At 38.7% G+C, this 12006-nt stretch overlaps 1 protein-coding gene across 3 annotated transcripts in view; it reads right to left on the bottom strand.

The window, feature by feature from the left end:
• armc8 (armadillo repeat containing 8) overlaps window positions 1–11678 on the bottom strand; it is a 318657-nt gene extending 306979 nt beyond the window's left edge. For 2 of the 3 annotated variants that reach the window (XM_049485253.1, XM_007260423.4), the window contains exons 1-8: window positions 11572–11677; window positions 8059–8135; window positions 5980–6051; window positions 4458–4600; window positions 1148–1245; window positions 938–1030; window positions 555–635; window positions 210–285 (exon numbers count right to left, since the gene is read on the bottom strand). In XM_049485253.1, the coding sequence (XP_049341210.1) occupies window positions 210–285; window positions 555–635; window positions 938–1030; window positions 1148–1245; window positions 4458–4600; window positions 5980–6051; window positions 8059–8135; window positions 11572–11616 (685 nt within the window). In that variant the 5' untranslated portion in view covers window positions 11617–11677. Of the gene's footprint in view, window positions 1–209; window positions 286–554; window positions 636–937; window positions 1031–1147; window positions 1246–4457; window positions 4601–5979; window positions 6052–8058; window positions 8136–11571 lie in introns of all 3 variants that reach the window. The other variant, XM_007260424.4, reaches the window with a different exon arrangement.
• Window positions 11679–12006: the final 328 nt, after the last annotated feature.

Genomic DNA, 12006 nt, shown 5'->3' with positions numbered 1-12006 from the left:
ATTCCATATAAAATTTAAAAAAGTCATGAGCAGGTTCACTAGTGGGTATGGATTTTGTTTGTTTAAGTCCCAGAGACCAAATAAACCATTTCACATTAAACCCCAAACTAAATGACTGAATTACATAAAATATAAGGCTCTGTGCTGATCTTCTAAAAAGGAAGGGAATGATTAATGGGAAAACTCTAGAATGGTAAAGAGCATCTCACCCTTCACCAGAGTCATTGACACCTGAGTGTTCTCATACGCCAGGACGGAGAAACATTTTAACGCCTGCATTCGTACCTGTGAGGAGAAAGAGAAAACCAGTGAACACGAATAACATCGTTTTCACATGTGAACGGCCCAGAGAATCAGGTCTGAACATTATATCCAGCTTCAGGTTAACATATGTAGAACAAATGCCTCAGCGTTTAATTTATTTCTTAGCACTGAGTGAGTGAGTGAGTGAGTGAGTGAGAGAGAGAGAGAGAGTGGGAGTGTCCACAACATAAGCCCCACCTTCCTCCTTCCCAACTATTTGGCTGCACTGAGATTCTGTGTTTGTTGTATACCTTAAAGGATGGAGAGATGAGCAATGGCGCGATGTTCTGAATGGCACCATGGTTAAATAGAATTGTCTGATGTTCTGGAGTCTGAAAACACAAACACACACAAACACACTTACACTTAATTTGTAGGGCATTTATTTGTTTCATACACTGTATACAAAAAAGATGAAGTAAAAATAATGTAAGTAAGAAGAATAGCAGCACTCAGATTAGATTAGTGTGTGGGGAGCTGTGTGTAAACATTAATAAAATAAGTTGCCCTGTTATCATAGATAAAAAGTTGAAAAAACGATGTATAATCAATATATCATGATCAGTACAAAAAAAAAAATCTTTCTGATTTAGGATTGACCTGAGAAAGAGAGAGAGAGAGAGATTTGGTTTACCTTGCAGCAGTGTGAGAAGATCTGTGTGATGTACTCCTGTGTGCGCTGGGACCGGCTCAGCAGAGACATTAAATGAGGGATCACAGTGGGGTCCTACGACAATACAGACATCAACTTTAACACAGCAGAGTGTGTGTGTGTGGTATTATTTAAAGAGTATAGGGAAACAGTGCTGTTAAGAAAGAGCTGCGCTCTGTGATGCTGATTTACCGTGTAGAGTAGCTGCACGGGTGTGACAGGACTGATGAACACGGTTCTTAAACACCGCAGGCAGGCCTCGATGAACACCAGGTCAGGACACACAAGACCTACAAACACACACACACTCATTCCTATAACCATTCATCTCACTATAGCAGTGTTCTTCCAGAATAAAATTACAAGAATCAAACATCATATTTTCATGACTCATGACTTTTAAAATTCTTTATAGCTTCAACCTTTACATTGTTTTTCCCTTTACATTGTTTTGTTCTTTCTTTTTCATTTTAACTAGTGCTGGGCGATTATGGCCGCAGAGAAACTCACACACTGACAGACACTGGATTATACTTCAGAACGTGGGTTTGTGACAATAAAAAAAAAAAAAGAGAAATCGCGCACTAAACAGGAGTCACAGGAGAAACAATTAATCACAGATCCTCATTGGAGAGCGATGGCGCTGTAGTTTTTTTTTTTTTTTTTTTTAGAGACGGTAGGATTTATTTCTAGCTAAATATATGCTTTATTCCTCCGGGTGTTTGTGTCAAAGGGGCTGAAACAGTGCTGGAAATATTTCCGGTGTGAGCTTTTGAGCGTCTTTGGCGAAAGGTTTATAAAAAATGCACAGGTCTGTTGGAGGTGCTGGTGACCAAGGTAAGACGGATAAACACTTCAGAAATGAGGAGCGTTTTCGGATATTTTAGATTAAGAAAAACCGAGATTACTTCAATTTAAAAATTGCATAAAAACCATTAAATTGAATTAACCGAATTAATCATGAAAATCGCCCAGCACTAATTTTAACCAAAAAGAAGCCCTAGTGACATACAGTACGTGTGTATGTGTGTCAGACCCTTTAAAAGATATGAAAATTTCCTCTTCACTCTGCACTCTTCACTTGCCTCTAAGTGACATATAGCTACTGAACATCCTGAGAGCATCACAGGCTGTGATTTGTGAATTTGTGGTCATCTATCAAATACACTCTTTATATTCACGTATCAGCACAACTCTGCTAACCCATGTGACTGAGTGGACGCTGCACTACCCATGGAAAACACTGTGTTTAAAAGCACAGCTGAAAATTTTCTGCATTTAGTGTTAAAGAAGCTTTACACAGCACAGCTATACATGCTGGTCTGGAACACAGAATCTTCTAGCTATGTTTATTTTCTTGCTCCCACATTAGAAAGCTTTAACCAATCAGAGGAGGCGAAGTGCTTGCGTATTTGGTAGCAGTGCATTTTGGTGCGATTATTTTTGCTGCTTCAAAACGCTCCAAATAAACAAACTCATTACCGACTTCGAACAGAGAAACCAACTACAGGTGTGAAAATGTTTTCTGAATTTATGTATGAATGGTGCGATATAGATAAATATGACTATTACTAATACTTTAGCCATTTAGTTTTGCACTAGAGTTACAATGTTAGGGTACTGAGTACATCACACAAACAGCCCTGTCCTGACTTTCTTTTTTGTGATGTGGTTTCTGACAATGTATAACTAAAATATGGATTAAAGTAATTAAAGTTCCGAAATACAACCCCTGGCAAAAAGTATGGAATCACCAGTCTTGGATGAGCACTCCTTCAGACATTTCATTCTGTAAAACAAACTCTGATCAAAAACATGATACAATAATAAGGTCATTCCAAAGTGCAACTTGTTGGCTTTCAGGAACACTCAAAGAAATGAAGAAAAAACATTGTGGAAGTCAGTGAATGTTACTTTTATTGACCAACCACAGGGAAAAAAATATGGAATCACTCAATTCTGAGGAAAAAAGTATGGAATCATGAAAAACAGATAAACAAAAGATGATTCAAAATACATCACTAGTATTTAGTTGCACCACCTTTGGCTTTTATAACGGCTTTCAGTCTCTGAGGCATGGACTTGATGAGTGACAAACAGTATTCTGCATCAATTTGGTGCCAACTCTCTTTGATAGCAGTTGCCAGATCAGCTTTGCAGGTCGGAGCCTTCTTGTGGACCATTTTTTTCAATTTCCACCACAGGTTTTCAATTGGGTTGAGATCTGGACTATTTGCAGGCCATGACATCGACTGAATGTGTCTTTCTCCAAGGAATGCCTTCACTGTTTTTGCCCTATGGCACGATGCATTGTCATCTTGGAAAATTATTTCATTATCTCCAAACATCTGTTCAATTGAAGGGATGAGAAAACTGTCCAAAATGTCAATGTAAACTTGTGCATTGATAGAAGAATTAACCACAGTCATCTCCCCAGTGCCTTTGCCTGACATGCAGCCCCATATCATCAAGGACTGTGGAAATTTGGTTGTTTTCTTCAGGCAGGCCTCTTCATAAATCTCACTGGAACGGCACCAAACAAAAGTTCCAGCATCATCACCTTGTCCAATGCAGATTCTTGACTCATCACTGAAGATAACTTTCATCCGGTCATCCACAGTCCATGATTGCCTCTCCTTAGCCCACTGCAGTCTTGTTCTTTTATGTTTAGGTGTCAATGATGGTTTTCTTTTAGCTTTCCTGTATTGAAATCTCATTTCCTTTAGGTGATTTCTTACGGTTCGGTCACATACATTGGCTCCAGCTTCTTCCCATTTATGCTTCATCTGTTTAGTTGTACTTTTTCGGTTTTCAAGACAAATGGCCTTAAGTTGCTTGTCTTGACGCTTTGATGTCTTTCTCGGTCTACCAGTACGCTTGGCTTTAACAACCATTCCATGCTGTTTGTATTTGGTCCATATCTTGGATACAGCTGACTGTGAACAGCCCACATCTTTAGCAACCATGCGTGAAGAGTTACCTTCTTCAAGAAGTTTCACAATCCTCTCTTTTGTTTCAAGAGACATTTCTCTTGTTGGAGCCATGGTTCTTGCCACTCTAATTCGTCCAGCAGCCCTCCAAGGTGTCATGACTGCAGGTGTTTTTAACTGCAGACTAACGAGCAGATCTAATCTGAGGCAGGTGTCCATTTAGGGAAAGGAAATTGACTGGGTGTGTCCTTATTTTCTACTTTCAATTTGAGTGATTCCATACTTTTTTCCTCAGAATTGAGTGATTCCATATTTTTTTCCCTGTGGTTGGTCAATAAAAGTAACATTCACTGACTTCCACAATGTTTTTTCTTCATTTCTTTGAGTGTTCCTGAAAGCCAACAAGTTGCACTTTGGAATGACCTTATTATTGTATCATGTTTTTGATCAGAGTTTGTTTTACAGAATGAAATGTCTGAAGGAGTGCTCATCCAAGACTGGTGATTCCATACTTTTTGCCAGGGGTTGTATAAACTGGGTACGCATGCTTTGTTTCAGTAAAAGGAACAGACCTTGTAGCAGTGCTGGGATGATGTGACAGTCCACCAGGGACTTGATGTTGTTCTCGGTGCCCATTGCTAAGCTGCCCAATACCACCGCACATTCTGTCCTCAACTCTGCACTGGAGGAGCTCTGCTGGAGTAAATACAGGAGCCTAGCGAGAGCAAGAGCAAGAGCGAGCGAGAGAGAGAGAGAGAGAGAGAGAGAGAGAGAGAGAGAGAGAGAAAGAGAGAGAGAGAGAGAGAGAGAGATATTTTAAATATTTTTAATACAATTAATACAAAAACATAAATTAGTGATACTGTAATTTGTTGTCTTCAAGAAATGTGTCAATAAATAGCCATAGTAAACATGAATGTGTATTTATTTTATATATTTATTTGTTTTATATTTAAAATGTATTTGTTAGGAAAAAACATTTATTGTGTATTATATTATATGAAATCTCAAGCACTTTACTGAAATATTTGTATACTAAAAGGAAAAAAATTCAACTAAAATCACATTGGTTACACTTTGGTAATGTATGAAATATGAGAGCTGAAACACTAACATTTTACCAAGTATCATTTTAATAAAATCATAATTCCATATTATTTTTAATTCTCTTTTTTATTTTTTCTGATTTTCCCTTGTTTTTATAACCAATATTGCATTTGCTACTAATGCATAACGCATTCAGCTACTTTAAGCATGTACACACACCCACACACACACCCCAATACTGAGTTATGGAGCAGTGGAACTGTGTTATCTGCAATATATGGTTGGTGCTCCATCTAATACTTTTGGGATGAGTTGGGGAGTTGGAGATGAGGTAGGGTGGGGTTCATCCAACATCCGGACCTCATTAATGCTCATGTTGCTTATTGCAATCAAATCCTCACAGCAGTGCTCCAAAATCTAGTAGAACGTGTTTCCATGGACAGTAGAAAAAAAGTTACTCCAACAAAAGCAGGATAAACTCCTTTAAATACCCTTGCCAGAGTTTTAGAGCATGATATCTTCACAATAAAATGTTATGTCTATTTTATTTAGTTACAATGTAGTATTATTTGCTATTCTAAAAATAAAATAGGTTTTAAAGTTAGGTTTGTTGGAATACAAATTAAAAACAAAATACTGTATATAGCTTCTCTTCCTATTAGAAATAATTATACAAGCCTGAGCTTTAATCAGAGCCAGGCTGTACTGTGGTTGTGTCTGTCTGGACAGTACAGGCAGATCCCCCTCTTAAAACCTCAGCAGAAGTGGACCTGGGGCCATGAGCAAGGGGCTGAGGGGGTAGGTTATTGTACAGAATGCCACGGGAACAATAGATCACACCCCGCTTACCATCACTCTGCGTTTCTGACAGACTAGAATGTCTCTTTATATCAGTACTTGGAGAACCAATTCCTGAAATAACCTAACATAATAATATTACTCTCCCCTTAGCAAACATCCCAAACCGAGTGTTACCAAATTCCTAAAAGTGAAATCACAGTCAAAAGCAAAACTGAGAGCAATAATATGCAAAGTGGCTCCTCCTACCTGGGCACAGCTCCCAGCACAATCAGGTTGGCCTTCTGTTTGTTGTTTCCGATGACAGCGTTCTTCATGTCACTATCAACACAACAAGTCAGAGGAGCAAATGTTTATTTCTACTCAGCAGCCCATACAACACACAGTACAGTCATCCACAGCAGATCTCCAACCCTCAGGGTCTTCAGACCTGCTCTCCTACAAACTTTACATTCAACCCAAAGAATTACCTCATCTGATCCAACTAATTACTGCGCTCAGGAAACATGAATTACTTAAATAGGGTGTTGTAGAGTTACAAACAGTTACAAACAGTTACAAATGTGGGCAGAAACCTAGCTCCCCATTAAGGAGGGAGATCACACATGTAAATTGTGACATCATGATCATGATGTGACACTTAAGTATGCTCACATTGCAACAGCGATGCTAAAAATGATATACTGTGCATCCCTAAACCCAAATAAATCACTGATCGGTATGAAAGCACAGAGTCAGGAACCCTAACCCTGCTTTTACAGTAGGGCTGTGGATCACCACCGATACCTAATCAGTTTGATGTTGATTTACAAATATATGAGCCCCATCATATCGTACGCAATAATATTGCCAAAATTTGTCAATATTGTTATCGCAAACATACCCTGAAATATCATGATATTATATGATAAATGTCATATGGGCCAATGCTGTTTGTAGCAAAAGAAATATTTCAAACTGTTCTCATTATATATATATATATATATATATATATATATATATATATATATATATATATATATATATATATATATATATATATATATATATATATATATATGTCCAGTATCATTGATTTTACTTTAATCCTGGATATATGAAGATATTTGGAGTGCATAATTAGTATGACATTCTGAATCATTTGCTTCTGTTACAATGTGGTGAAAATCCTAATTAGGGGTGAGCCATATCATATTGTATGCAATAATATTGGCAAATTAAATTTAATTGTGTGCACCCATTTACAAGTGAGCGTACGAGCAATCACACTAATCCAAAAAAAAAAAAAAAAAAAAAAAAAAAAAAACACTTTTGATGAGGCACTGTGTTTGTGTGGGGGTGTGGGTGTGGGTGTGTGTGCACCTTGAGTCAGGACCCTTAGCCATCCCTTCATACAAACATGCTTGCTTTTAGAACTAGACATAGCTTGATAGATGTACCCCAGCACAGCTGTGAGAGAAGCCCATGCAAATCTCAGATGGGCACGAGAAGCTCAGCTGCTCTCTGAGCGGGCGCACAGGCCAGTGGAAAAGTACTGTTGGGGCATTCAGGTAACGAGCACCCATACACCGTAACCAGAGCTCAGAGTTAAAAATAAAGATGAAATAAGCGGAGGATCCTTGCCACTAGACACACTAGTGCACACAAACGGAGAGCAAGAAAAAATTTACACAAACCATTAACCTCTTGAGACCCAGGAGAAAACAAGGGTTATGTAATGGCATTAGATTTTTTCATGATGATTTTTGTTACCAGGCCTTTTCATTTTATATTCTTCCAAATTTGAGCAGACCCATTAGTTTGCAACCCCCTAAATAATTTCCAAAAAACTTTAACAATTCTGAAAAAAAAAAAAATCACATTTCTGTCTGTCTGCTTCATCAGAATCGAAAATAAAAACAAAAAATACAAAAGTGAGGCAGTATGTTCTGTAGTCCAACAGAGGGGACACTGAATAAAAGATGTTTTGTAGGGATATTGATTATTTTTGCCATAAAATATGAAAGCTGTGATGGGCAGCATTTTAAAAAGCACGGCCCTGTGCTCTGTTGGCCACACCCCCACAATAGAGAACACAGATTTAAAAAATTGTGCTTAACTTAAAGGACAAAAATAATGGCCAGTTTCTGATTTCTGAGGATGTCACCATGCAACAGTGGGTACAGCAACTGAAAGCTGATTAAATAAACAAGAGCGCTCCTAAAAAAGAAACAACCAAAAGCAAATACAATCAAATTTTGAACACTGTCGAAACCGATGCAGCCACAGAACCTCAATACAGATCAAATAATGACTGGTGATACCATTGTTCCACAAACACATACTCACATGACTCCCTGCAGCACTTTCTGTGGGTCGGGGTCGAAGAGCCGGTCAACATAATGGCGACTGGTGGCTGTGACTTCCTGCATGGCCAGAAAGAGAGAAAACTTGTATGAAAAAGGTTCACATCCAGACAACAGAACCAAACAGCCCACAGACCCCAAACCTGTGGGGGAAAACACTAGCAAAGCCCCATTCAGCCCAATGTTAGCCTCCAGTCCACACATCTTAAGCTTTCCCAGACACGAGATGAGGTTCTGACATCCGATAAGTCTGTTTACACGGGGACACGGGTGGGATCAGCAGATGAAACTTACTCCACGGATCACTCTGGCCAGCTGAAGTTTTGTTTTCAGGATATACGTATGACGTCCTGAACACAGAGCAATATTTCGTGCTTAAATTTCCACCACAGACATGCTGACTAATCTAAACACTCACAATTCTCATGGACCTAAGGGCAGGACATTTAATTTAATGTCAATTAATTTGATTTAAATGGCATCCTGATGGTACTTAAATGGCCCAAAATAAATATTTTCCATGATATGGGCCAAAAATCTCATTGTGAGATCCTACATCCATCATAAATTAGTCTTTAGTTTGTTTAAAACAACCAGACCAACGGATCTACCTGTGAGGTATGTTACCCTATCCCTTCCTCCACCTTAAAACACCTAAACTCCCCTCCCTAACACACAATGCAAGTAAGACAATATAATTAGTTCAGTATAAGTATAAAACATGGAATCATACGTATAAAATATGAGGAGCCCAGGGGTTGTTGGGTAATTAATTAAATGATTAAACACAGCTGTCCTTAATATTATATCTTGTTAATTAAATCTTGTTAAAATAAATGTACGTTTACAGCATTTAGCCGATGCTATCATCCAGAGTGACTTACAAGATTATTTCTATTACACAGGTGGGCCAATGTAGTGTTAGGAGTCTTGTCCAGGGACTCTTATTGGTGTAGCACAGCCTCCAGTCACCCAGACCTGGAATTGAACCCGTGTCTCCACAACAGTAGCTCACTATCAGGCGGTCGGGTTATCCACTGCACCACACCACCCACCATGCCACATAAATGACATTTATGTGCTTCTGCTACCATTCCTGCAAAGCCAAATATATTATTCCTGAACACAGTGTGTCTGGTAGGTCCCCAGGTCTTCTTCGGGTTATAACAGCTATTCCTGGTTACCTGAGCAACTATGCTGCTGATAATGGTGCTGATACAAGAGCTAGCTGGTGACCTAAAGAAGAGGGCAAAGGAATCCTTGCTAGAATTATTTTAATAGTATTTTTTATCATGCTTGGTGCAATTACACACCCTTATCAAAAACTTGAAAAATGTCACTGCGTTTTTGCAACAAGTATAGAGTACAAAGAAGAGAGTATTTCAAAACATAAAAACAATATATAAAAACAATATAAGTATCTGTGAATATAATGTGCTTTTATGAACACACCACAAGGCAGTCAATCAAAAAACACATTTCCATAATGCACAAATTTTATTTTTTGTGTTTTTTATGCTTTGTGTTATTACAATCCCAGGTTTTGACTACTGTTTGACTTCTTAATTCAATTCAAGTATTAAATGCAGCTGTTTGGCCAAGGAAACCTATCCATTGACCCTGCTCTGCCTTTTTACGTGACCTGCCATTTGTGGTAGAGTTGCTGTCGTTTCCAGTCACTCCCACTTCGTTATATTATTACTGAAAATTGACTGCGGAATAGTTAGTACAGGGATTCACGCTACAGACCTCAATCGCTACAAACCTCCAAACATCATGTGGCCTTCAGATTAGCTCAAGAAGAGTTGAAAGTAGAGAGCTTCATGAAATGGGTTTACGTGGCTGAGCAGCTGAATTCAATGCACAATGAATTAAACAAACAGTAGTCAAACACTGAAAGTTTAATAACAAAAACATTATTTAAAAACAAAAAAACAAACAAAAAAAGACTAGTTATATGCGAATGCATTTTGGAAACCGACATTAGAGTCGACATATTTTAAACCGATGCTTGATGTATATATTGTATTTATTTTTACTAGTTTAAATAGATCTTTAGTTTTACTTAACCTGTTCTCCAGGTGAGGACCAGGTAGCGCTTTCATTTTATTGTTTGCATAAAGTTGGGTTACAAGCTTAAAAAGTACTGCCTAGCAAGCCTGGGTGTTAACGGCTATAAGAGCAAGTTGCTATTTGCTGCATGCATGAGTTTCACTTACAGCTCTGGAAACAAATAAGAGACAACTTTGCTATTTATAGGTATATGTTTTGAGTAAAATGAACTTTGTTTTACTCTATAAACTACAGACAACATTTTTCCCAAATTCCAAATAAACATACTGTCATTTAGAGCATTTAAAATAGCTGAAATAAAAAAAGATGCAGAGCTTTTATACATCAAATAATGCAAAGATATTCACAATATTCACAAAGTTTAAGAGTTCAGAAAACAATATTCGGTGGAATCAATTAATTATTTAATCACAGTTTTCATGCATCTTGGCATGTTCTTCTCCACCAGTCTTTCACACTGCTTTTCTTTTTTTTTTTTTTTTACTTTGTAACGGTGCTATTACTGGTGTAACAATGCGTAGATGCGTCCAAAGCCAAATCAGACATAACGTAAATAGTAAATTCACTTTAAATAAAATTTTATACTTTAACAGCTTTTGTAACTTACTTAAGTTTTTGAGTTGAAGCTGCTAATTTTTTGACAGTATAGAACTCAACAAGACGGGGGCGTTTCCAGCGGCTAGCATGAGTTAGCCAATTAGCTTGGCAGTTTGACATGGCTAGCTAGCTAAGCTAGAGTTAGCTTTATGGTTGAAGTTTCACACAAGGTTAGCTAACTAACTAATTAGCTACCTCTCTATTGGCACATAATCAAACCAACATACATCTGCTAGTTAGCTATCTAGCTATATATAGGTTAGACCTGCCAGGCTTGTTAGCTAAAGCTGACAGCCTGGGATTCAGTAAACACAGTAGGGCTAGCTTGGCTACGTTAGCCTTAGCAAGTTAGACAGATAGAGGTTGATTAGAGCTAGCTAGCCGAGCAAATACAGGGCTAAACAGCAGCCCAGAAAGTCACCCAACTTCAGTGGCAGCTAGCTAAAGCTCCGGGTGTTTAGCCAGCGTTCTAACTAAACCCGAAATTAAGCACCTTTTCCAGGCAATAGACTAATAAACAAGCGGGCTCGCTCTGCTGGATGGAGTTAAACCAGCTGTCGGGCAGTGCAGGGCGCTGCGGGGCTCTGCAGGTCGGCTAGCCGGAGCTAACCCCAGCTCTCCCGGCTCTGTAGCGCCGCCGGTGAGTGAGTTAACTCCGCCTGACCGACCCGATCCACCCGCGGTGCTCCGCACAAACACGCTCAACTAATGCACTGCACTTCAGACCAAACACCGCACTAGGTTCCACGGCTCCGGTTGCAGGTGTGAGCCGCGGGACACGCGAAAAACAGCGGGGTTAGAGGAAGATTTAGGGGCTCGGACTTACGGACAGCACGCTGATGCGCAGCGGGGCCTCCAGCAGACACGCCATCTCTCTGTGTCCGAACAGCCGGGGAACACGAGCGGCACTTTCCACACACACACACCTGAGAGAGAGAGAGAGCCAGTCAAAATTTGGACACACCTCTTCTCATAAATTTTGTTTTATCTAATTAACGCTAATCACACGAACATCCTGTGATTAGACACCATTAATTACATCCTATCTTCCTTAAGAAAAGATTACGCTTTTGATAAACTGTATTTTAAACAAGAATCACTTTTAGAAACATGAAACATTTATGTTATTGGTGCCAGTCCCTTTCTTGTATTGATCACAACAATATTCTGTGATTAAATCACAGATGAAATCATGATTACATATTTTTAATACTGGTAGAAAAATATATTATAATACGGTAAAACAAAAATCAGATTTTAT

Source organism: Astyanax mexicanus, chromosome 11, assembly GCF_023375975.1.
Source record: "Astyanax mexicanus isolate ESR-SI-001 chromosome 11, AstMex3_surface, whole genome shotgun sequence".
Taxonomy (NCBI): domain Eukaryota; kingdom Metazoa; phylum Chordata; class Actinopteri; order Characiformes; family Acestrorhamphidae; genus Astyanax; species Astyanax mexicanus.
The sequence above is the reverse complement of the archived record's forward strand: the minus strand, read 5'-3'. Positions and strand labels throughout refer to the sequence as shown.